Source organism: Littorina saxatilis, linkage group LG1 (assembly GCF_037325665.1).
Source record: "Littorina saxatilis isolate snail1 linkage group LG1, US_GU_Lsax_2.0, whole genome shotgun sequence".
NCBI lineage: Eukaryota > Metazoa > Mollusca > Gastropoda > Littorinimorpha > Littorinidae > Littorina > Littorina saxatilis.
The window spans coordinates 54,569,695-54,592,194 of NC_090245.1; the positions used below are offsets into that span (position 1 = coordinate 54,569,695).

The following is a 22,500-nucleotide window of genomic DNA, read 5'->3' on the forward strand; positions in this document are numbered from 1 at the left end:
TGTGATCTTCAAAGATGCGCGTGTTCAACACCTACCCGCCACATTGCGCAATACAGCCATAAACAGAATCCGAATCATCCGATGTTGAGAATGAACGAAACCTTGACATAAATTTATGAGAAAATGGATGAGAGTGATCAAATTTATGCGAGTCAGCAATCTGTTCTGATCTGTCTGTCTGTCTGTCTGTCTGTCTGTCTGTCTGTCTGTCTGTCTGTCTGTCTGTCTGTCTGTCTGTCTGTCTGTCTCTCTCTCTCTCTCTCTCTCTCTCTCTCTCTCTCTCTTTCGCGCTCTTTTTTACATTTAGTCAAGTTTTGACTAAAATCTAATGTTTTAACATAGAGGGGGAATCGAAACGAGGGTCGTGGTGTATGTGTGTGCGTGTGTGCGTGCGTGTGTGCGTGTGTGCGTGCGTGTAGAGCGATTCAGACCAAACTACTGGACCGATCTTTATGAAATTTGACATGAGAGTTACTGGGAATGATATCCCCGAACGTTTTTTTTCCTTTTTTTGATAAATACCTTTGATGACGTTATATCCGGCTTTTTGTAAAAGTTGAGGCGGCACTGTCACGCCCTCATTTTCCAATCAAATTGATTGAAATTTTGGCCAAGCAATCTTCCACAAAGGCCGGACTTCGGTATTGCATTTCAGCTTGGTGGCTTAAAAATTAATTAATGACTTTGGTCATCAAAAATCTGAAAATTGTAAATTTTTTATTTTTTTCTAAAACGATTCAAATTTACGTTAATCTTATTCTCCATCATTTGCTGATTCCAAAAACATATAAATATGTTATATTTGGATTAAAAACAAGCTCTGACAATTAAATATATAAAAATTATTATCAAAATTAAATTTTCGAAATCAATTTAAAAACACTTTCATCTTATTCCTTGTCGGTTCCTGATTCCAAAAACATATAGATATGATATGTTTGGATTAAAAACACGCTCCGAAAGTTAAAACAAAGAGAGGTACAGAAAAGCGTGCTATCCTTCTCAGCGCAACTGCTACCCCGCTCTTGTTGTCAATTTCACTGTCTTTGCCGTGAGCGGTGGACTGACCTTGCTACGAGTATACGGTCTTGCTGCGTTGCATTGCGTTCAGTTTCATTCTGTGAGTTCGACAGCTACTTGACTAAATGTTGTATTTTCGCCTTACGCGACTTGTTGTTTGTTTGCACTTGAAGTTCTTTTTTGCGCTCGTTTGTGGAAACCTAGGGATTGTTCACTAAGATAAGAACAAAAATCTTGAACCTGTGACTATTAGTTGATTATTACCCGTGCAGTTTGTGTAATCAATAGATTGATTATACAAGATGCAGCAATAGTTTTGGTTTTAGTTTGTTTGTTGTTGTTGTTGTTGTTGTTGTTGTTGTTGTTGTTGTTGTTGTTGTTTCAAAACATGCATGGAAAATGATCGTTTTAAATGTTTTGTGTTGTGTTGTTATATTGATGCAAGTGTGCTCGTAGAGGAACTAAGAATTTAAATGAATTGAATTAAATTAAAATCTTTAAACAAAAACTCGATAAATGGGTTTTTCCCGCGCAAGCTTCGGCAGAGAAGAGACAATGACAGCCTTTGAATTTCCTATTTTCTGTGTAATTTTTTCCACACGTGCTTAACTTATTCAGATCTGAGATGCCGGTGAGTATGTCACATCGGCTGTTCCCTGAGTCGTAAATGATTAAGTGGCCCAATGCCGGCTTGGTGGTCTGCTCTTCTGTCGTGGCTTATGAAAGCGACACTGTCGCGACCAGCTTCCACTTAATACTTGTCAAGAGCGAAATGTTTTTCAATAAACGCGTGTGATCTTCGAAGCTTCGCGTGTTCAACACCTACCCGCCACATTGCGCAATACAGCCATAAACAGAATCCGAATATAACGATAACAGGAGATACTCCGCCCACATTACGGTTATGCTTATACTTAATTGGCTTATTGGCAGTGGTTGGCTTCTTATTGGTCAATCGCAAAGAACTGGGCGGTGCTCAAATCTGTCATTTCTTTTGTTTTCTTTCTTTTTAAGTAAACTACACACAAGCAGTTGTCATTGTTGTTTCATTGGAACGAGCTTAGCATTAGTGCAGAGCGTGCGTTGTGACGTGCACTAAAGATTCACGGATGAAAGTGTTTTTTCGTGGTTTGATTGTGACAAGTCATCGATACAAGGTCATTGTCTGCAGTTCAATAGTACTTCTGGGCAGATCATCAAGATTCAACCGGATAACCAAACCGTAAGTATTTTTGTTTGTTTGCGTGTTTCCTTTTTATTTGGTAGGATCTGTGACATTGATTAAACATGTGTAAACTGTTGAGAATTTAAAAAAAACAAGAAAGGTAAATTCGAACGTTTGACTCAAATACGGTCTTCTAAGTGAAAAAAACCCAAATAGTTTATGACAAAATCTTAGCTCAATGAAATGTTCGGCCGCTCGCTAGGAAGGCGAATTAAGCAATTCAGTTTTTGTCACTAATATTTTGTCTCTTAACTTAAAAAACCCGTTGGGTCCATATTTTTGTGACTGTAACGTCAATAACAAACGTTCCAGCATCTTACTTTTCTTGTGTGTTTATTATTCTGAGTTTTGAAACGTTGGCAGTCTTTTTGTTGTTGGATTTAGTTTATGGTAGCCTACTGTTGTTTAGTGTGAAACTTGTTAGTTCTATTTCTTTCCTCATAACTTTAGCACCCCCCCCCCCCCACACACACACACACACATTTTATTTTGCCTTACGCGATTAGAAGTTTTGTTCGCCGCGCTAGAAAGACAGGACCGACAATGCTTAAAATGTGTCAATTACAATCTTAGCTGAATTAATGTGACAAATATGTACAAAAGTAAAATAAAATAAAAATCCTGTCCATTTTTTTTTTAATAATGCGTCCGCAATTATTTTGACATGAAGTTATCGAGAAAAAGCTTCCGCGGCTGCACTTGGTTACGGTACTTTAAAATTCGAAAGCCATCAAGTTATTGCACCAAATTTCGAACCCAAATTAAAGTGTCATTTCATTTAAACTTTATAATCCAGTCACAAGGCCGTTTACTTAACGATCAGGATCGCCGTTTGTCTTGTCTTGTCTTTCCATTATTGCCCACAATCAGCAGTAGTGATTACTTCGGCACTTGATTTGAGATTCAATTTTACAGGGATAAGACATAACTAGACATAAGATCATCGTTATTGTGCATACAATTAAACAATGGATGGAAAAGTGTGGTCACAAGTTCATCTGCTCTTAAAACAACCAAACAACATATGACAACAGCCTTAAAAAACTAAAATAAGAACAATAAAACAAACAAAAACACGTCAGTGACCGCCGCTCAAATAATTATGGTCGTAAACATGACCTATGAACCTCTGCTGCTATAAGGTAGCCTACCACTAGAGTTTTCCCTCGTCTGTTGTGGATTTCCCTCGTCTGTTGTGGAACCTGTCAAATGTGACGAGCAACGATAGCAGAAAGGGAGGCTAAGTTTCTATTTGTGTCCCCAGAATAAGTTTCTATTTGGGACAAAGGGAGGCTGCAAGCCGTATTGTTTATATAGCGCAGAGCGACTGGCTGTCCCGACGGCTTTACTATAAATTATGACCTAATTAGCCGATGTAGGTGACCTACATAATGTACAGTTTTAACCTACTTAGTAGTCAGCAAATCTTTTGCGCATATCTGGGCAACCAAACCAAAACTGACAACCAACTGTTGAGACTGTATGGTTTGCAGAACAATAAAACTCCAGGACCCAAAACTGAAAGATTTTGAGTTTGTGTTTTTATATTTAGCGCCAGTTTGTATCAGTGGACACTGATCCTAGAGCTTATATTTAGTTGTAAGCACCGTTTGCGTATTCTGTTCTACAATCACACGTATTTAAAGCAAAATAAACATATGCAGATTCCTGGTTTTTTTTTAAAACCTGCTAGACAAACTGCTGCAGTATTTGGTTACTCGCAAGGCAAATCAGTTATGTAGTCTATACGTAACTATAGCTCAGTTGACTCAGTTGATTCACTGTCTTCCGGCTGAACCGAAAGTCCCAACAACTGATACGCCGACACAGCCGCCGAGCTGAGCGGCTGTTATTTTTGTGGCATTCAACATATCTGCCAGGGTAATGCCCACCACAATCACCCGCCTCCCCCCCCCCCCCCCTCCGCTGTCCGCCTCCTTGTGAGTATGAAATGACTTGGAATAACAGGCCGTGAAAAGTAGGATATGCGCCGAAATGGCTGCGATCTGCTGGTCGATGTGAATGCGTGATGTATTGTGTAAAAAATTCCATCTCACACGGCATAAATAGATCCCTGCGCCTTGAGTCCGAGTCTGGAGATACGCGCGCGATATAAGACTTCATATATATATATATTGATGTATATATGTGAACAAAATGCATTCCGAGCATTCATCGGTACAGTTCATTCCGTGACACCATGCAAAGGCAAAGGGATCTGATATGCCTTTTTACATGCTTACTATGCAGGTTCTGCAAATTTGGGGGCTTAAATCAATGTATGAATTTGATCTGAATAATGAATTTAACACGTTAACAATTACCCTTCCAGTTTCAGGAAGAACATACACACTACACAGGATAAGTTTTTCAATTTTTGTGTGACCTACACCCAACAGTCATGAATTGACAGAAAATCAGTCAAGATTCAGAATCATTTGTTTTACATCATCGCCTTAATGATGATAATATGTTTACACTCGGTTAAAGAAATTTTTGTATAAGTATCTTGGTTGCCTAAAGGCGTGTTTCCATAACGCAATGCGATGGCGGCACGATGGTTGCGGCGAGGTGGCGGCAGCGTCAAAACCCATTGCAACAGTAGTATGAAAGAACGCGTGTTTCCATTATAATTATATGTGCGATTTGCTAAGTCAAAATTGTTTGCATGTTCACTTTTGACTCGCCTGCCTGAATAACCTGTGTCTGTTCGGCCGGCCGTGAACAAAAAGGGTTTGATTTTCAGTAATGACCTCACTTTCTACCCACCTATGTTGACAAATTATTTTTTTAGCCGAGACCAGCCTGAGCGGATATATATCCGTACCTGGTCATATAGAGCCATATGAGTGGGTACGGATATATCCCTGCCTGAAAGACAATGAGTTAAATCTCGTCAAATATTGGGGCCACAGCGGGGTTATAGAAATTACACGTTGAGGTTATCTCAGATGGTTTTAAAGTTATACTTTTAAAACTGTCCACACTTGTAGGGTTTGATTATATCCCACCTTGACCTAAGATTGATTGGCCCTCGTCAAGTTTTGAGGACACTGGGGTTAATTTTAATTCATAAAACATTATATCAGGCGTCTTTGAAGCTAGAGTTTTCAAATTTCAAGGGTTTAATAATCTGCTATCATGACCCTAATTTGGTTGACCCCATCTCCCCCCCTCCCCCCCCCTTCCCCCTTTTGCAAAAGTTGGCATCACAGGGGGGGGGGGGGGGGGGGGGGGGTTATGTTCATGAAAAGTTAAAAATGGGGTTATTTCAGATGTCCTGAGAGCAAAAGCCGCATACTGTCACACCATTTCAAAATGAAGAGTATGTTGCGTATTATGCTAGTGATGGTTGTGGAAACAAGTGTTTACCTCACTATCACAGACATTGACAGATGCTTGTTTGAAAGAATGATAACTCAACTTGATCACATTCTAAAAGTAGAGCCTGGATGCTCTCTGCAAAATGGTTTATTTGGGGTAACTAGTAAATCTAAAAAGAAGTAACTTCTGAAAACAATGCAACTTACCATATCAGCCTGGCTGTTGATTATGTGCATGTACCGGTATGCATGTCGGGGAATTAGCTTGACCCACATGGAAAAAACCCCAACTGTATCTGAGGTAGTGCGCAACGACTATTTTTTGAGGGGGGATTGTACTTTAAATCAATATTTCTAACTTGATTCTGTTTCCAGATGCTGATTCTGAACTCGATGCTCAATTTGAATGCTCTGACGTTTCTGATGATGACAACAAAGTCCCTCTCAACGTGACAGGTAGGTCCTATATGCACAGCTAAGCAGGCAGCTACCCTAAAGTGGGAATTTCAGTATGGCAATAGCACACAATATTTCTTGTCTATTTTTTTCAAAGAAACTAGTTTCTGTGTGTGTTTTGTTTTGCTTGAATAATTGGATATCTACCATATATAGTATTTTCAGGACTGTAAGGTGCTACTGTTTTCCCCAATTTGGACCCATGTGCCTTATTCAGTTATTGATCTCTTTACCTATTGTATGGCTAAAGAAGGGAACACTTGTATGCACATCCCTTTACAAAGACACGCAAGCAACATTCTCTCTCAAGTGATATGCATTGTCTATGAACTAGGGAAGGCAGCTGGTCTCACCTCAAAATGTCAGTTACAGAAAGTTTAAGTTAAATGCACAGCACTAATATAATCTCACTGTGTGAAAGGGCATCCTCAAAATGGGTTGACTCACCTGAAAAGAAATTTATCTTTTGACTTGATGGCAGAGAAGTATGCTACCAAAAAACAATGTAATTTTCCCTTTCTGGAAAAAATGTCGACTGAGATTTCCAAACAATTGAAACTGGTTGTTGTTGTGTCTGAGTAGAATTAGTGTTGTGCTTAAATAGGTACTGCAGCGACAGGGATAAAATCACATCTCATGAGCTTCATCTTACCACTGCCAAAGCAGACACATTTTATGCACATCGCTAGTTTCTTTAAAGTCAACTGCCGCCGCTCAGTCAGTTTGTGTCACTCCAAGTCCTTTGTTGTATTTTAGATTCAGAGGTACACAATAATTGCAGATGGCTGTATGAATAAAATGGGTCACACAGAGTCGCGATGGCTGGGGGGTTGAATTAACTACGATAACTGATGAGTGGTTTACGCGTGCCAAATAGCCGTTCAAGGGATTTGAAAATGGCAATTAATTTTATTGAATGCTTTTGCAAGTGTGTAGGTTAAGCTTTCTTCCATGTTATTTTATGTTTTCCTATGTCCCTCTTTTTGTCAAGGGTCTTTGTGACTCATTGCAGGGCTAACACCTTTCCGGTACTCGCCAAAAATCTTGTTTTTAAAAACTGTTTAAGGTTTAACCGGAAAATCCTGTTTCTAAAAGTAACTTGATTAGCGGCACTTGACCATAATTATGTCAAAAGTCATGTGACGTCTTTTAACTTAACAGACCTACCTCCTTGAGGGGAGATTGTGCTTTAAATTTAGATATCTGACTTTTATTTCTGTTTTCAGATGATGATTCTGATGATACAGTTGAAGATGTCCACAACTTCGACTTTTTGGATGATTGCACCGAAGACTCTACCAACGTGACAGGTAGGTCCTATGCCCCACAAAACAAGCAGCTACCTTGCAATCTAGGAGGGAATTCTGCAAGGTAATGGGAGGCAGAACCAAAGTTTGGGTTGTTAATGGATTGGGAAACAAAAACTGAATTGTTAGTGGTTGCCATCATGGCCACATATTTCTCCATCTGTTTCTTGTTTCACTTCGTGTGTTGTAGTGGCACAGAGACATGTTTACCATCTTATGTCTCATGAGAGCATCAGTATTCTAAGCAGATGATGAAGGTACAGTGTACTGGTCTGTTTCCTCAATCCAAAATAATTTTTTCTTTGATGAGAGATTCTGAAACATTTGCACTTTTGTTTTCAAGTTTTGCTGCGGAAGAAGGAAAGAAATTTGGCGGAAAGAGAGTATCCTTTTTCAAGAGAATTACTATACTCGATGCCTTACCCTGGTAGCTAAAACACACACAGACAACCAGACATGTACTCAACAGTCTCTGGTACAGGGCATTGTCTGCACAGCTGATTATATTGCCTGCAGGGACTTACTTTTTTTTGGAAATAACTCATGCCAAAAACATAGAGGCAAGCTTATCAAGCATGGCCAAGAGACGCAATGCTGCTGATTGGGTAAGACCTGCCATCTGAGCTGTTGGGCCCCAAGAGTGCAGACGTGTACATGATCAAGAAACATGTACGGCGGCTCCCATCAGAAAACAACTGCATCAAAGCAGATATCTTCATTTAGCAAGTTTTTCCATTTCTATGTCAGAGGGGCTTTATTGATCCCATATCTTGACTGTGTTCTACGCCTTGTCTTCGGCTGAGTGTAACGTACTCGTTCTCATCAAATAAGAACTGTGTTGCTACACATAAAGCACAGGCAATGCACAGATGATTTGAAAGCACTTTGCAATTAGTTTGTAATTATTTGTATAACAGGGTTTTCATTTCATGCATCTCAAATGAGTGTCTGAAATTAAAGGAGCGTCTGAAATGTAATGTATTTAGTATAAGTTATTTATAAAATGCTGACTGTTAGCAAAGGATAACAGACCCGGCAGAAATATAACCAGGCCAGGCCAACTATCATGCCTGCATGTCCAAACCACAAATCTGGTTCTCTTTGAAGAGCAGAATTTATTGAATTTAATGTCTGTATCCTCACAGGAGCCCATCGACGTCATCACTTTCCTCTCGATCGGGCCATGGAATGTGCTGAACACCCCAAAGGAGCAAGTGTTACCTCTTCCCCCGACCCAGCGTCTGAGACATCTGAGTGTAAGTCAGTTTATTGTTACTTTCACATTAAAGATAATGGTGTACTATGTAAGGAGTCGTTTTCTTTGGCAAATTGGATCTCAAAAACCCTTCGGGCAGATTTGATGTGGAGAAACATGTACTACCCACAGAGCTGCCAACTGCTACAATTTTGGCGTAGAATGCTACGATTTTGCTGTAATTGCTACGCTAAACTCTACGCTACGTTCAAACACAAAATGACAGGCATGCAAAATGTTCAATCATCGCTCGACAATCAACAATGAACATAGCACAAGTAGCCGAGTACCAATGGTTGCGAACCAGTCTGTTATGACTGATTGAGGTTGTCCACGTAACTTGCTTTGCCAATCGTGAATTTCGTTGCAAGCATTTGCCTTTCCGGTGACTCTCTGGGCCAATTGCGAATTTGATTAGAATGCACGATGTACTTGTAATGTCGTACTGTATTAGGGCTTCTGATATTTTACCAGGTAATGGAACAATTTTACTAGCCAATGCAACTACAGGCTTTTAACCAAAAGTATGACGTCTTACTAGCGCCAAAACAATATATTCGTAATTAACCCGTGAAAGTGACAAATTTTCACGCAAAAATTCAATTAAACGTGTTAATTACTCATTTTCACATGTTAATGACTATTTTAAGTGTTAATGTCTAATTTTCAGTTTTGGCTCGCCTCCTGATAGCTTACTAGCGCCAAAACAAAAATTTCATGCGTTAATTACTAATTTTCATGTGCCTTGTGACTGTGGAGGTTCAATGCACATGCGCGACTGTTACACCGGCCAGAGCGAAAATCCTGCGATTCAATACTTTTCTGGCCCATAGTTCTTTATAGTCTACTTGCCAAAAAGAGTACCTGGAAATGTCTGTTCCTGTAAACTTTTATGACGGAAATGTAATCTATAGGGTATGTAGAGTCAAATTAGCTTGGTTGCCTAAAGTTACACTTTGGGAAATTCTCAGAATCCAAGATGGCCGCCCAACGGTCATCTTGAAGATGGTCAATATATAACTTTTGATCCAGATGGGCTAAAGAGTCGTGTAATACCTCAATATAGGTTTTTTTGATGTCAGCGAGTTCATTTCTGAGGTTGGTTTGTCAATCCTGTCAACAGAATCCAAGATGGCCGCCAAGATGGCCGTCAAAATATATAAAAACACATTTCTCGCCATATCTGGGTTTCTAAAGCAGCTAGATTCATGATCTTAGTGCTGATCATGTTTCCAAAGGCTGGGAAGCCGTTCTGATATTACCCAGATGCAAGATGGCTGCCAAGATGGCAGGTAAACATCATTCACGCTCAAATCAATGTCACACAAAAATAAGGAAAACGCCATATTTGTTTGTCTTTTGTCTGAAAAAACATGTTAGCATCCAGTTAAAGAGGCAACTTTCAGGACCTCAATCAAGTCCATGTGGGAAAGTCCATGTCCAAAAGCAGCTTAGCTGGCACGCCACGACCGAAATAGAACTCTACTGCTCTTGCGTTACAGCAAACAAACGATTCAAACTTTGAAACCATATCTCCTTCTTCAATGTCAGCTTCTTTCTCGTCTTACTGGTCGTCTTCAACAAACTCCTCCTCTTCCTCTTCCTTCTCCTCCTCCTCCTCCTCTTCCTCCTCTTCTTCCTCCTCCTCGTCCTCCTCCTCCACCACAGGCTCATGCTTCGTGTAAGGGCTGCAGCAGCCACCTCCTCCCTCGCAATAACAGTATTCAGTGCACGTAAGTCTCCCACTGTGGCAACTGCACTTCTTCTCGCTGCACGCTTTCCCCTCGGCGCTGCAACTACAGCTCACGACATCTAAGAGCTGCTGCGGTGCTATCGGCGCATTAGACAGCGATTGTGTCACAGCACCAGATTCATCGATATCCCATCCGAAGCAGCGGATATCATGAGCCTCGGCTGGTGGATCTTTATGGTCTGCTGCTTTCCACAACATCATCTGCAGATGTGCTCGGAGAGCATGCAGCCTCAGGTTGCAATCTGTTGGTGGTAGCCTCTTCAAAGGTGGTGGTTTCTTCCTGCCCAGATACAGTTTGGATCTTGTACCATTGCGGGACTTGGCCTTCTTCTGCCTGTACAGCGCGAGGAAGAATGAGTCGGCAGTGGCCTTAAGTTGGTCATGACTGACGTCTGGCTCCCCAAGGACATCTTGCAGGCCTAGGATGTCGCTGTTTCCAAGCACCTTGAGCGCTGACTTCTTGCCCTTGTAACAGGGGTACGACACGGTGTCGCAGCCCGATAAGGCGTGCATGCCGAGTAGCTGACCACACTTGTCCCCCAATTTGTCCACTGTTGTGTCAAGCACCGTGCCGTCCCACTTCTCCATCTGGATGCTCTTCTGTATCCTCTTCCTCCATGCCAAGTACACGAGAAGGACGAACACATCAGTGTCGTCACACAGCACCCTGATCGTCTCCGCCCCGCCTGCTGCAGCCTTCAGCATGTAGCTGCACAGCGTGATATCCGCCTCCTCATGGGTGACAAGACAATCGAAACTGCTGACAAGCTCCACGTTGTTCTGCAGAGGATATCCACAGAGGATGTTGCTGAGGAGGCGTTTGTTGTTGGCATTCTTCATGATAGCTTCTCTGTGTGGGAGGGGGGTTGTGGGTGTCAGACGGAAGTCCTTTGATCCTTCCCCTGCCCTCCTCATCCTCTCGTGGTCCTTCGCAGTTGGCTGATTCTCATGGTACCTGTCAAACAACACCAGTTTCTGTGCTGCTGGAGGATAGCGGCTCAGTCGAGCGCCGAAACTCGCGACAAAATCTCCTGCTGTCCCCGCAACAGGCCACACAACATGGTACAGGAGTCGACCAGCACCACGTCTGGTGCAGGTGCGTTGTTGACCGGCACACCAAGACACTTGACGAGCACAGCCTTGTCTCCTTTCCTCAAACTCCCGAATTCGTCGATGAGAGATGGAGGTACGGGACTGAGTTCGTACTTGAAGATGTCTGTCGCCTTCACACCACGTTGTTGCCTAATGATCTGAAGCCGTACGAATAATGTTTCAATGTCAAAGATGGCCTTGTCTTTCACAACCACTACCTTTTTCATCTCCTGCATGGTCTTCACTTTCCTCTCGATCGGGCCATGGAATGTGCTGTGAAGCGAAGCGGCGAACTGTTCACTTTGAGTGCTGCCGATCTTGAGTGCATCTTGGACATTTAGGCCTACTTTTGCTGGCGCGATCTGCCCGTTGACGATGTTGTACAGGTCAGTGGACTCAACAATGAGAGGGTGCGAGAACTTCTGCAGTTCCTCTGCAATCTTCGTCCGGTCTGCTGCGTCCATCGCTCGCCTTCTTTCACCTTCCTCTTTGTGCTTGCTCTCCTTCTGTCCATCCCCACCATCGAGACCCATCGGCTTTTCTGAAAGTTGCCTCTTTAACTGGATGCTAACATGTTCTTTCAGACAAAAGACAAACAATATGGCGTTTTCCTTATTTTTGTGTGACATTGATTTGAGCGTGAATGGCGTTTACCTGCCATCTTGGCAGCCATCTTGAATCTGGGTGATATCAGAACGGCTTCCCAGCCTTTGGAAACATGGTCAGCACTAAGATCATTAATCTAGCTGCTTTAGAAACCCAGATATGGCGAGAAATGTGTTTTTATATATTTTGACGGCCATCTTGGCGGCCATCTTGGATTCTGTTGACAGGATTGACAAACCAACCTCAGAAATGAACTCGCCGACATCAAAAAACCCTATATTGAGGTATTACACGACTCTTAAGCCCATCTGGATCAAAAGTTATATATTGACCATCTTCAAGATGACCGTTGAGCGGCCATCTTGGATTCTGAGAATTTCCCAAAGTGCAACTTTAGGCAACCAAGCTAATTTGACTCTCCGTACCCTATAGATTACATTTCCGTCATAAAAGTTTACAGGAACAGACATTTCCAGGTTTCATACATGACATGGAAGGCTGGCTGGTAGACTATTAATCCGATGCAAATTAACAATAAGAGCTGAACGCATGTGTTACAGTGTAGATAACAGTGACATACAACTGTGTGTCCGACAACTTCTTGAATAACGAATTCTATCGAAAGACATTTGTGAAAGTGTGTTAGCCTAGACCGAACAGATCAGTCTGCTAGTGGTCGGACCTTTAGCACACGTCCGGCCACACACCATTTTTCCTCTCTCGATTCGAACATTTTCGGATCAATTGTCTTTCACTAATAGTAATACACTATAAAGCAGATGTATGAGTGTTTTAGTGGAAATGAATATGAGGCACAGCTGCCTGCCTGACAACTTGTCGAATAAGGAATTATATTGAAAGATATATGTGAAAGTGTGTGAGCACAGCTGATCAAAAGTCCGTCTGCTAAAAGCAGCTTCGATTCGAAAGTTTTTGGGGTCGATTATTCTTTTTTAAGTTACCCAAAACAACGTTAAGAAAAGCGCTATTGCAGAAAACTGACATGCATCTTCCCGTCGGATAACTTGCTCGATAAGGCCTTCTATTAAAAGATATTTCAGAAATATTGTGAGAGTGATGTTTGACGGACGTTGTAGCCTCTCAGTGCGGACTCTTAAAGTCCGACTACTGTGACCAAAAACGAGGCAAAATTGAAAATAAGTAATTAACACTGTTATTTACTAATTTTCACGTGAAAATGGTAACCTTAGGTTCTGGCACTAGTAAGCCGTCATACAAAAGCGTTTTGGTGTTCATATCTTTTTGGTTTGTTTGTTTGTTTGCCGACCACGAAGGGCCATATCAGGGTGGTGCTGCTTTGACATATAACGTGCGCCACACACAAGACAGAAATCACAGCACAGGCTTCATGTCTCACCCAGTCTCATTATTCTGACAACGGACCAACCAGTCCTAGCACTAACCCCATAATGCCAGACGCCAGGCGGAGCAGCCACTAGATTGCCAATTTTAAAGTCTTAGGTATGACCCGGCCGGGGTTCGAACCCACGACCTCCCAATCACGGGGCGGACACCTTACCACTAGGCCAACCGTGCCGGTATATATTTTTGGTACCTGGTTCATGATCTGTTCAATTTCAAACTAAGCATGCACAAGTTTTAATTTACTTTCATTCTGTATGCAGGTACCAAAAGCCCGACATCACCGGAGGAAAATACAAGCAAAGGTATGCATGCATGTCTTCAGTGACTGAGAATGTTTATGGGATGAATGAGAGTTGCCTAAACTTCTACTGCAATATGTTTAAGGCATTCATCCCCGTTTCATTTCATTCAATCCTATTAGGCCAGTAAAGGCACCCCACTTGACTCTGTGGTACTTTTTTCCTGATCAAAAATTTCTTTCACAGTGGTCACATGACGATGCTCAAGCAAGGGTACCCCCCAAATCGACCTGACATAAAAAAAGGAGTACCCCCCAAAAAAACCAATAGTTGGGAAAAAGAACCCATCTATCTTTCTCTCTCTCTCTCTCTCTCTCACTGTCCGTCTCTTTCTCTCTGTCTTTCTCTCTCTCTGTCAATCTCTCTCTCTCTCTCTCTCTCTCTCTCTCTCTTTCTCTCTCTCTCTCTCTCTCACCCCCATTGGTTTGTATATGGGTCTGTGGCCTTAGTAATATAAACCATTATCTTTCTCTCTCTGTTCTGTTTGTATGTCCGTGTGTATATATGATTAGAGTAGTATGAAAAAGAAAGAATTTCTGTAATGCTTATGCCACAAACCTTGTAAAATAAGATTTGATTCAATTTGGTCTTCCCCCTCTTCCATTTCAGGCAGTTTTCTTTGTTGTTGCTATAACTGCGAATAAAGGGTGTGTCATTATTTTTTATGAACAAGGAACATAGTTTTTGTTACTGTGAAAGAATTTTGGAATTGTTCTCTAATAGTTGGGGGGATGCTGTCCTGACCCTGTTGAAGGTCGGCACTTGTATAGATATATATATATTTTGTTATTATTATAAGGACCTTTAAACTAACCCCTCTTTTTCCTTTCTTTTGTGATGTAGTTTCCAACTTCATTATTCAAGTATCATGGGTTTCAGGAGTCAAAATCCAGACAGAGGGCAAGCGATACTTTTGTATCTTCTGCGAAAAGTACTTTGCTCAACACCTCAACTGGCACCTCATAAAAAGCCACAGCGAGGAGGCAGATGTTGCTGCGGCCCAGGCTCTTCCGGAGCCCCAACGCTCGCAGGCCCTCTTGATCATCCGAAACCATGGCAGAGACGGAATTAATTGGTATGTGTCCTGCAAGGAGCTAAACCAGATCACAAGTGGTCATGGAAAGCACTTGTGCACCATTGTGCCAGTTCTGATTTTTAGACTACAATAGCTAGTTTTCTTATATACTAATTGCAAAAGATAGTACAGGGGTACCTGCAATGACTTGCCAGAAGTGTCCTTAAATTGAAGGTGGCCTGTCATGTTGACGGGTAATTTTGGTAGGGATAATAGACAAATGGACAACAGAAAGCGTCAGCACACTCTGGTTTACGTAAACTATCAGTTTCTGAACAGACATTGCCAGGTTTTTTACGCACCGTACAAACACCCTTTCATTTAAACAATCACCGCTTGCGAACATCCTAAGTACCCTCCGTAAAGAGCTAGCATTTTTTCAAGATTTTATTTTTGCATGGCCTGCAGGATTGTCTAGTACCAAAATCAGACGCTTTTTGGCGCTAGTACTAAAATCTAAATAATAAATTGACGACTTGTAACACAAGCATTCATTAATCCTAAAAGATTTGTTTTTCATCAAAAAAAGATCATTACAATTCGAAGTTTTGAAAAATGGACAAAAAGGGAGTCCGGAAGCATGTCACGCAAAGAAGTGTTTCCCGAAGCAGACACATTTTTTGCATTGAACTTGCTTCTTTGAAGCCAAACTCCACCGTTAAGTTTGTGTGACTCGCAGTCGTTGTTGCATTTTAGATTCAGAGTTACACAAGATAAGGCGAGTCGCATTGAAATCACAAACTGACGACTAGATTGTGAAAAAAAAGGAAAGTTGATCACACTCCGGGGTCCACGATGGCTATGGCGTTAGATAAACCATGCAAAAATAAATTCATTGAAAATTGCTGGCTCTTTACGTAAGGCACCTCAGATATTCTCAAGCGGTGAGTGTTCTAACAAAAGGGTGTTTGTACTGTGTGTCTTTGATGGTTTGCGGGAGGCTTACTGTGCCTTAAAAGGGATGTGGTCTCTCATCGGAGAGGCCACACATTGCAGGTACAACTCCACACACTTTTTAACTTTGTGACTTTCATTGCCGTGCACTGATACATTGAGCACAAAAAAGTAAAGGATATTTTTTTCAATGGTATACCCCAGATAACAGCAGTTATTTGGTCAGAAATATACGTGTATTTGAAAATCAGTCTTTCTTCTGCTCAAAAATGTGTTTCTGGAATCTGAGCAATATCTGGGTATGATGTCACTGGTCCGTGACCACATCTACTCTCAAAAATTGTGTTTTGTGATGGCTTGATTCACTTTCAACCGTTGAAACAGTGACTTAAACTGAATATTTTACATTTTTTACATTCGAAAGTTTATTTGGTGTCTTACCTAATGGTTCATACAAATTTCTTTCAAATCTGTCGCGCTGTCAGGCTGATCTAGTGTGTAAAACAGAGTGACCACAAAACGGAAAAATAGCCAAAAATCAATGGTTTTTATGGTGTTTTTGCTGGGTAGCTGCAGGGTCTCCAAATTTCACAGAACTTAACTTTTTGTGCTCAGTGTATATACAGCAGACTTGCGCTCTTCAGTCTATTTGTTTGTATGTTTGTTAACCTTCGCCGGCACTCGTGGGTCCGTGCGGACCCAGAAGGGTGTTTGATTGCAAATATCTTTTAAACGAGTTGGAATTTTTTAATGAGCTTTTAGAAATGCCTCAGACACCTAACAAGCTATCATCTCCTGAAAGCTCATTAAATTTCAGTGATAATTAATTAATTAATTAATGGTCAAATTTAGACTACACACGGAAGCATTCGTGGGGACGTGCGGACCCATACTTCTCAAAGAAGGAAAAGCGTGTATACCCTTCCGAGGCACTCGTGGGTCCGTGCGGACCCAGAAGGGTGTTTGATTGCAAATATCTCTTAAACGAGTTGGAATTTTTTAATGAGCTTTTAGAAATGCCTCAGACACCTACAAAGCTTTCATCTCCTAAAAGCTCATTAAATTTCAGTGATAATTAATTAATTAATTAATTAATGGTCAAATTTAGACAACACACGGAAGCATTCGCGGGGACGTGCGGACCCATACTTCTCAAAGAAGCAAAAGCGTGTATACCCTTCCGAGGCACTCGTGGGTCCATGCGGACCCATACTTCTCAAAGAAGGACAATTGTGCAAACCCTTCCGTGGCACTCGTGGGGCCATGCAGACCCATAATATTTTACCAAATACCGTGTGTAGTCTAAATTTGACCATTAATTAATTAATTAATTATCACTGAAATTTAATGAGCTTTTAGGAGATGATAGCTTTTTAGGTGTCTGAGGCATTTCTAAAAGCTCATTAAAAAATTCCAACTCGTTTAAGAGATATTTGCATCAAACACCCTTCTGTGTCCGCACGGACCCACGAGTGCCACGGAAGGATATGCATATTTTTCTTTCTTTGAGAAGCATGGGTCTGCACGGCCCCACGAGTGCCACGGAAGGATATGCACATTTTTCCTTCTTTGAGAAGCATGGGTCTGCACGGCCCCACGAATGCGTCCGTGTGTAGTCGATAATGAGTGCCGGCGAAGGTTAATGCCCAGTCCACCACAAAGGGTTATGTATCGATTGGACATTGGATTTCCCTTCTTTGAGCCATGTGACGTCAGAGGCCTACAAAACTTCATATTTTGGCGTTTCAGGTTGACCGAAACTTCAAAGGAACTACAAAACACACGTCATGTGTTTGATTGCATGTGTGTGTGCTGTTCAATGTCAAAACAACAACAAAGTCAGTACATGACGTGTGTTTTGTAGTTCCTTTGAAGTTTCGGTCAACCTGAAACGCCCAAATATGAAGCTTATGTGTTTGATTGCATGTGTGTGTGTGCTCGTTCAATCGTTAAAACAACAAAGTCAGTACCTGAAAGGAATTCGATCGATACATAAATGTTATTTGCGTTTTTGACCAAAATATGACATTTTACACAGATCGAGACAGTCATTGTTCTCCGAGACTGCGCTAGCAGTCGAGGTGAACAATGACTGTCGAGATCTGTGTAAAATGTCATATTTTGGTCAAAAACGCAAATAACGTATAATATCAGGGCGGTTGCTCTTCAGTGTAATGCACCATAAAAGAGGAGTCACACTACACAAATTCTAACTTATCTTTGATGCAATTCATGGTCTCATTGATTTTTGGGTTGTTCTTGTTGATTATTTTATTTTATCATATTCGTTCCATTTTCTTGTATTAATACACATCCCACAAAATAATTTTTAAATCCAACCAACATGGTGGTTTTTTTTTTACCTTTCTATGCCCTCCAGCAAGAAATAGTGGAGAGCGAGCTTTTCTTGCTTTCAAATTTATATTAATGAGCTAATTACAGGGTTCGTACAGGTCATGGAAAACCTGGAAAGTCATGGAATTTGATTTTTAATTTTGCAGGCCTGGAAAGTCATGGAATTTCAATTCAAGTCATGGAAAGTCATGGAATTTAACAAAAATAAGAAAGAAAAAAAATTAACCTTTAGCACGCCAGCGGCTATTTTCGTCGCCCAGCCATCCCCCCCCCCCCCCCCCCCCCCCATTGCCAGCCAGAGACACTGCGTAGAAACTGACTCAAATTCAGTGCAAAGCAAGCCAGTGTCAAAACTGGCAGTGACAAGACGTAAAAAGTTTGCGTGTTCGGAAATGGCGACCTGTGGATCTAGTCATGGAAAATGTTATTCAGGCTCATGGAAAGTCATGGAAAAGTCATGGAATTTTGTTTCTAAAAACCAGTGGGGACCCTGTAATTATAACATTTAATCATCATCAAAAACCTTGTCAATGCTTTCAATGTGTGTGTGATTCAGAAGTCGTTAGGTAATCTGGCAGTCATTAAAACAAGGTAGGGGTCAAATTAAAAGTTTTAAAGTTGCCACAGCGCTCCAAAAACTCAATAATGTTTGTTGCGGTTTTACAAAACGTGATCCAGATTCACTGAAGGGGGCCGGGGACTCAAAATAACCATTTTTTCATGTTGGGAGTCGTTTAGCTATGTTTTAGATATGGTTAGCTCTGTTAGCTGTATCATTCTGTTTTTTTTCTTTTCCTCTCACTTTGAAGGCCTGGGAATTATGTATTTTTGTCAGTATTGTTTTTTATTTTGTATTTTGTACGTTATTGTCTCCATGGAAGGTGTGATTTTTTGGGTGCTCATTTTTAGTAGTCTTTAGCATGTACAACAAAGGCATTTTGAGGAACAGCTGTCAATTTCTGTTTCAGGGAACTACAGCAAGTTCACGAGAGAAGAAGAGAAGGCCGTGAGGAAGCTTTTTCAAGCTTCCATTTTGGGAGGAAAGCTTCCAGGAAAGAAACAAATTTTGTTGGGCATTGCAGGCAGCCAAACACTGGAAGGGAGATACTGGACCCAAATTAAAGATAAAGCAGTCGCCATTGTTTAATACTTTGAGGGAAGTTAAAAGAAATATTTTTGTCGACAAGCAAAGTGGTTACAAGCCCCCCGGTCATACACTTTTTTTTTCGTAAAGCACAGATTTTTTGCTCCCACCCATGCAGTTGGAAAACCTTTTCAAATCTCTTGTGTTGTTTTAAACTTTTGCTCTAAAAATTTGGAATGACACAAATTTTGATGTGAAAATTGATTCGGATTATCACTTGATTATGTTTCATGATTTTTTTCTGGTTTACCTTGTTTCTTTTTGGTGTAAATATGTGGACGTCTGCACTGACAGATGTCATGACAGCTGTCCTTTGTATGAGATTTTCTGGGTTGTGGATAACTCCCATTGATCATGACTTTTGTATGGACCCGCAGCATTGTAACGTGTATTTGCTCTGTCCAGTAGGAAAACGTTTTTAAGTCTTCTTGTGTTGTTTTAAACTTTTGCTCTGAAAATGTGGTTCCCATTGAACCTCAGTACAGAATGATTATGGTTTGCAAAATATATGTTGCTTACTTGATTCTTGAGAATTGTGTTTGTTTTCGCTCCCCCCGCGGGTTAGGGGGAGTCCTATATTGGTTGGGACGAGAAAGAATTTACCCGATGCTCCCCAGCATGTGGTAAGAGGCGACTAACGGATTCTGTTTCTCCTTTTACCCTTGTTAAGTGTTTCTTGTATAGAATATAGTCAATTTTTGTAAAGATTTTAGTCAAGCAGTATGTAAGAAATGTTAAGTTCTTTGTACTGGAAACTTGCATTCTCCCAGTAAGGTAATATATTGTACTACGTTGCAAGCCCCTGGAGCAAATTTTTGATTAGTGCTTTTGTGAACAAGAAACAATTGACAAGTGGCTCTATCCTATCTCCCCCCTTCCCCCGTCGCGATATAACCTTCGTGGTTGAAAACGAGGTAAAACACCAAATAAAGAAAGAAAGAAAGTCTGTTTTCGCCAAGTGAGGGTGTGTGACTGTGGCTGTGAGTGTGTTTGTGACAGTAAATTCAACACTATGAGTGACAAAGAACTGACGACTGTGTGTGACAGGGAATAGGACACGTGTCATTCGCCTGTAAGTGTAATCATTATATTTTGTAACCATCAAAAACAATTTCCCTTGAAATCAAAACATTAACAAGTAAGAAAAAATGACATCTGAAAATGGCATTCAATGGTTACTCATGCTCTCTCTCTCTCTCTCTCTCTCTCTCTCTCTCTCTCTCTCTCTCTCTCTCTCTCTCTCTCTCTCTCTCTCTCTCTCTCTCTCTCTCTCTCTCTCTCTCTCTCTCTCTCTCTCTCTCTCTCTCTCTCTCTCTCTCTCTCTCTCTCTCTCCTGAAAACAAACAAACATTGAGGAACCAAAGCTAAATAGCGTTTTAAAGTATAAGCTCAAGAGGATACTTCCCACTGTGATATTAATTACTAGTGTGTTTTTGTGAGGGTGCTTTAACGTTTCAGTTATAGGGAGTAGCACATGTTTGTGATATGATCCGTGCATGTCTTAAACAAGTAATGGCAGTGCATATTAGCAGATCTGCATTTTCAACCATCAAGTTATTCACGAATGGTAGTCGTCCGATGTTGGAATATAGCGTGTTCGTTTCTTGTGTTTTTAGTCTCTCGTTTGTTTTCTTAGTTATATGAAGTCTTACATCGCGCGCGTATCTCCAGACTCTGACTCGAGGCGCAGGGATCTATTTATGCCGTGTGAGATAGAATTTTTTACACAATACATCACGCATTCACATCGACCAGCAGATCGCAGCCATTTTGGCGCATATCCTACTTTTTACGGCCTATTATTCCAAGTCACACGGGTATTTTGGTGGACAATTTTGTTATCAATGCCTATGCAATTTTGCCAGGAAAGACCCTTTTGACAATCGTGGGATCTTTAACGTGCACACCCCAATGTAGTGTACACGAAGGGACCTCGGTTTTTCGTCTCATCCGAAAGACTAGCACTTGAACCCACCACCTAGGTTAGGAAAGGGGGGAGAAAATTGCTAACGCCCTGACCCAGGGTCGAACTCGCAACCTCTTGCTTCCGAGCGCAAGTGGGTTACCACGCAAACAATCCTTGAATCTTTTAAAGCACGATAAAAAGATCAAGTATCGATCCTCATATCAAACAGACAATGAAGTAAGGCGTCCGCCCCGTGATCGGGAGGTCGTGGGTTCGAACCCCGGCCGGGTCATACCTAAGACTTTAAAATTGGCAATCTAGTGGCTGCTTCGCCTGGCGTCTGGCATTATGGGGTTAGTGCTAGGACTGGTTGGTCCGGTGTCAGAATAATGTGACTGGGTGAGACATGAAGCCTGTGCTGCGACTTCTGTCTTGTGTGTGGCGCACGTTATATGTCAAAGCAGCACCGCCCTGATATGGCCCTTCGTGGTCGGCTGGGCGTTAAGCAAACAAACAAACAAAAATTCAAAATCAAAGAATACAATCTTTAGCTGCGCACCCTAGCTTTGCGAAATAAAGTGTTGGTTTGGTTACCAACACCCCATCCCGCCATTTAATTTTAACACACACAAATTTAAAAGATTGAAAATTATTCAGAATATAATTTTCTAAATAAAGTTTTGGTCTTGGTTGAAAAATTGCGACACGACCTTAATTCATGCTAACATTCTTTTTAGGTTAAATTTTTTTTTTTTTTTATTTAAAATTTTTTTTTAATTTTTTTTATTTTTCAAACTAAGCTTTGGTTTTGTAACGAAAATCCGGCCTAAAGTCTTTTCATGCGCAAAAAAAAAAAAAAAAAAAAAAAAAAAAAAAAAAACCCCCCCCCCCCCCCCCCCCCGGTTTTGTAACGAGAATATGGCCTTAAGTCTTTTCATGCGCAAAAAAAAAAAAAAAAAAAAAAATTTACCCCCCCCACCTATTTTTTTTTTTAATAATTCGGGATTACTGGTAGCTTTTTTGTACTACCACGCATAGCCATATGTAACGCTATTTTGATAGAGTTGATAGTATTTACAGCTTTCCGGTCATAATTATGTCCGGTTATCACTCACTTTTAGTTGGCGGATGTCCAGATATAACACGTGTTTCAGAATCTCTATTTTTGGGTGTGTAACTTTCAATAATGAGTGTTTTTAAAAAAAAAATTCTCAAAAAGTATTCTTAAAGTCTGACACATGTTTATACTCGCACTCCGTTTCTGTAGCTTTAGCAATAAACAAGTCCAGATATAACACATTTTTCTTTGCGGCAAATGTCCAGAGATCCACCCCTCAGACACGTATGTGTGTGTGTGTGTGTGTGTGTGTGTGTATGTGTGTGTCAGTGTTTGTGCGCGCGCGC

The 22,500-nt window shown here is 41.1% G+C and overlaps 1 protein-coding gene across 3 annotated transcripts; it reads left to right on the forward strand.

Annotated features, from left to right (window-relative positions):
* The first annotated feature begins 1,610 nt into the window (after positions 1-1,610).
* LOC138974130 (uncharacterized) lies at positions 1,611-21,860 on the forward strand. 3 transcript variants are annotated; one of them, XM_070346836.1, is made up of 7 exons: positions 1,611-2,242; positions 5,944-6,024; positions 7,251-7,334; positions 8,477-8,587; positions 13,684-13,725; positions 14,602-14,797; positions 19,015-21,860. In XM_070346836.1, exons 4-7 carry the CDS (start codon positions 8,515-8,517, stop codon positions 19,166-19,168), a joined length of 465 nt encoding a protein of 154 aa, XP_070202937.1. In that variant the 5' UTR covers positions 1,611-2,242; positions 5,944-6,024; positions 7,251-7,334; positions 8,477-8,514; the 3' UTR covers positions 19,169-21,860. The 3 variants fall into 3 exon arrangements, with proteins under 3 accessions (XP_070202937.1, XP_070202925.1, XP_070202931.1); XM_070346824.1 differs by lacking the exon at positions 1,611-2,242 and adding an exon at positions 4,000-4,126; XM_070346830.1 differs by lacking the exon at positions 1,611-2,242 and adding an exon at positions 4,083-4,185.
* Positions 21,861-22,500: the final 640 nt, after the last annotated feature.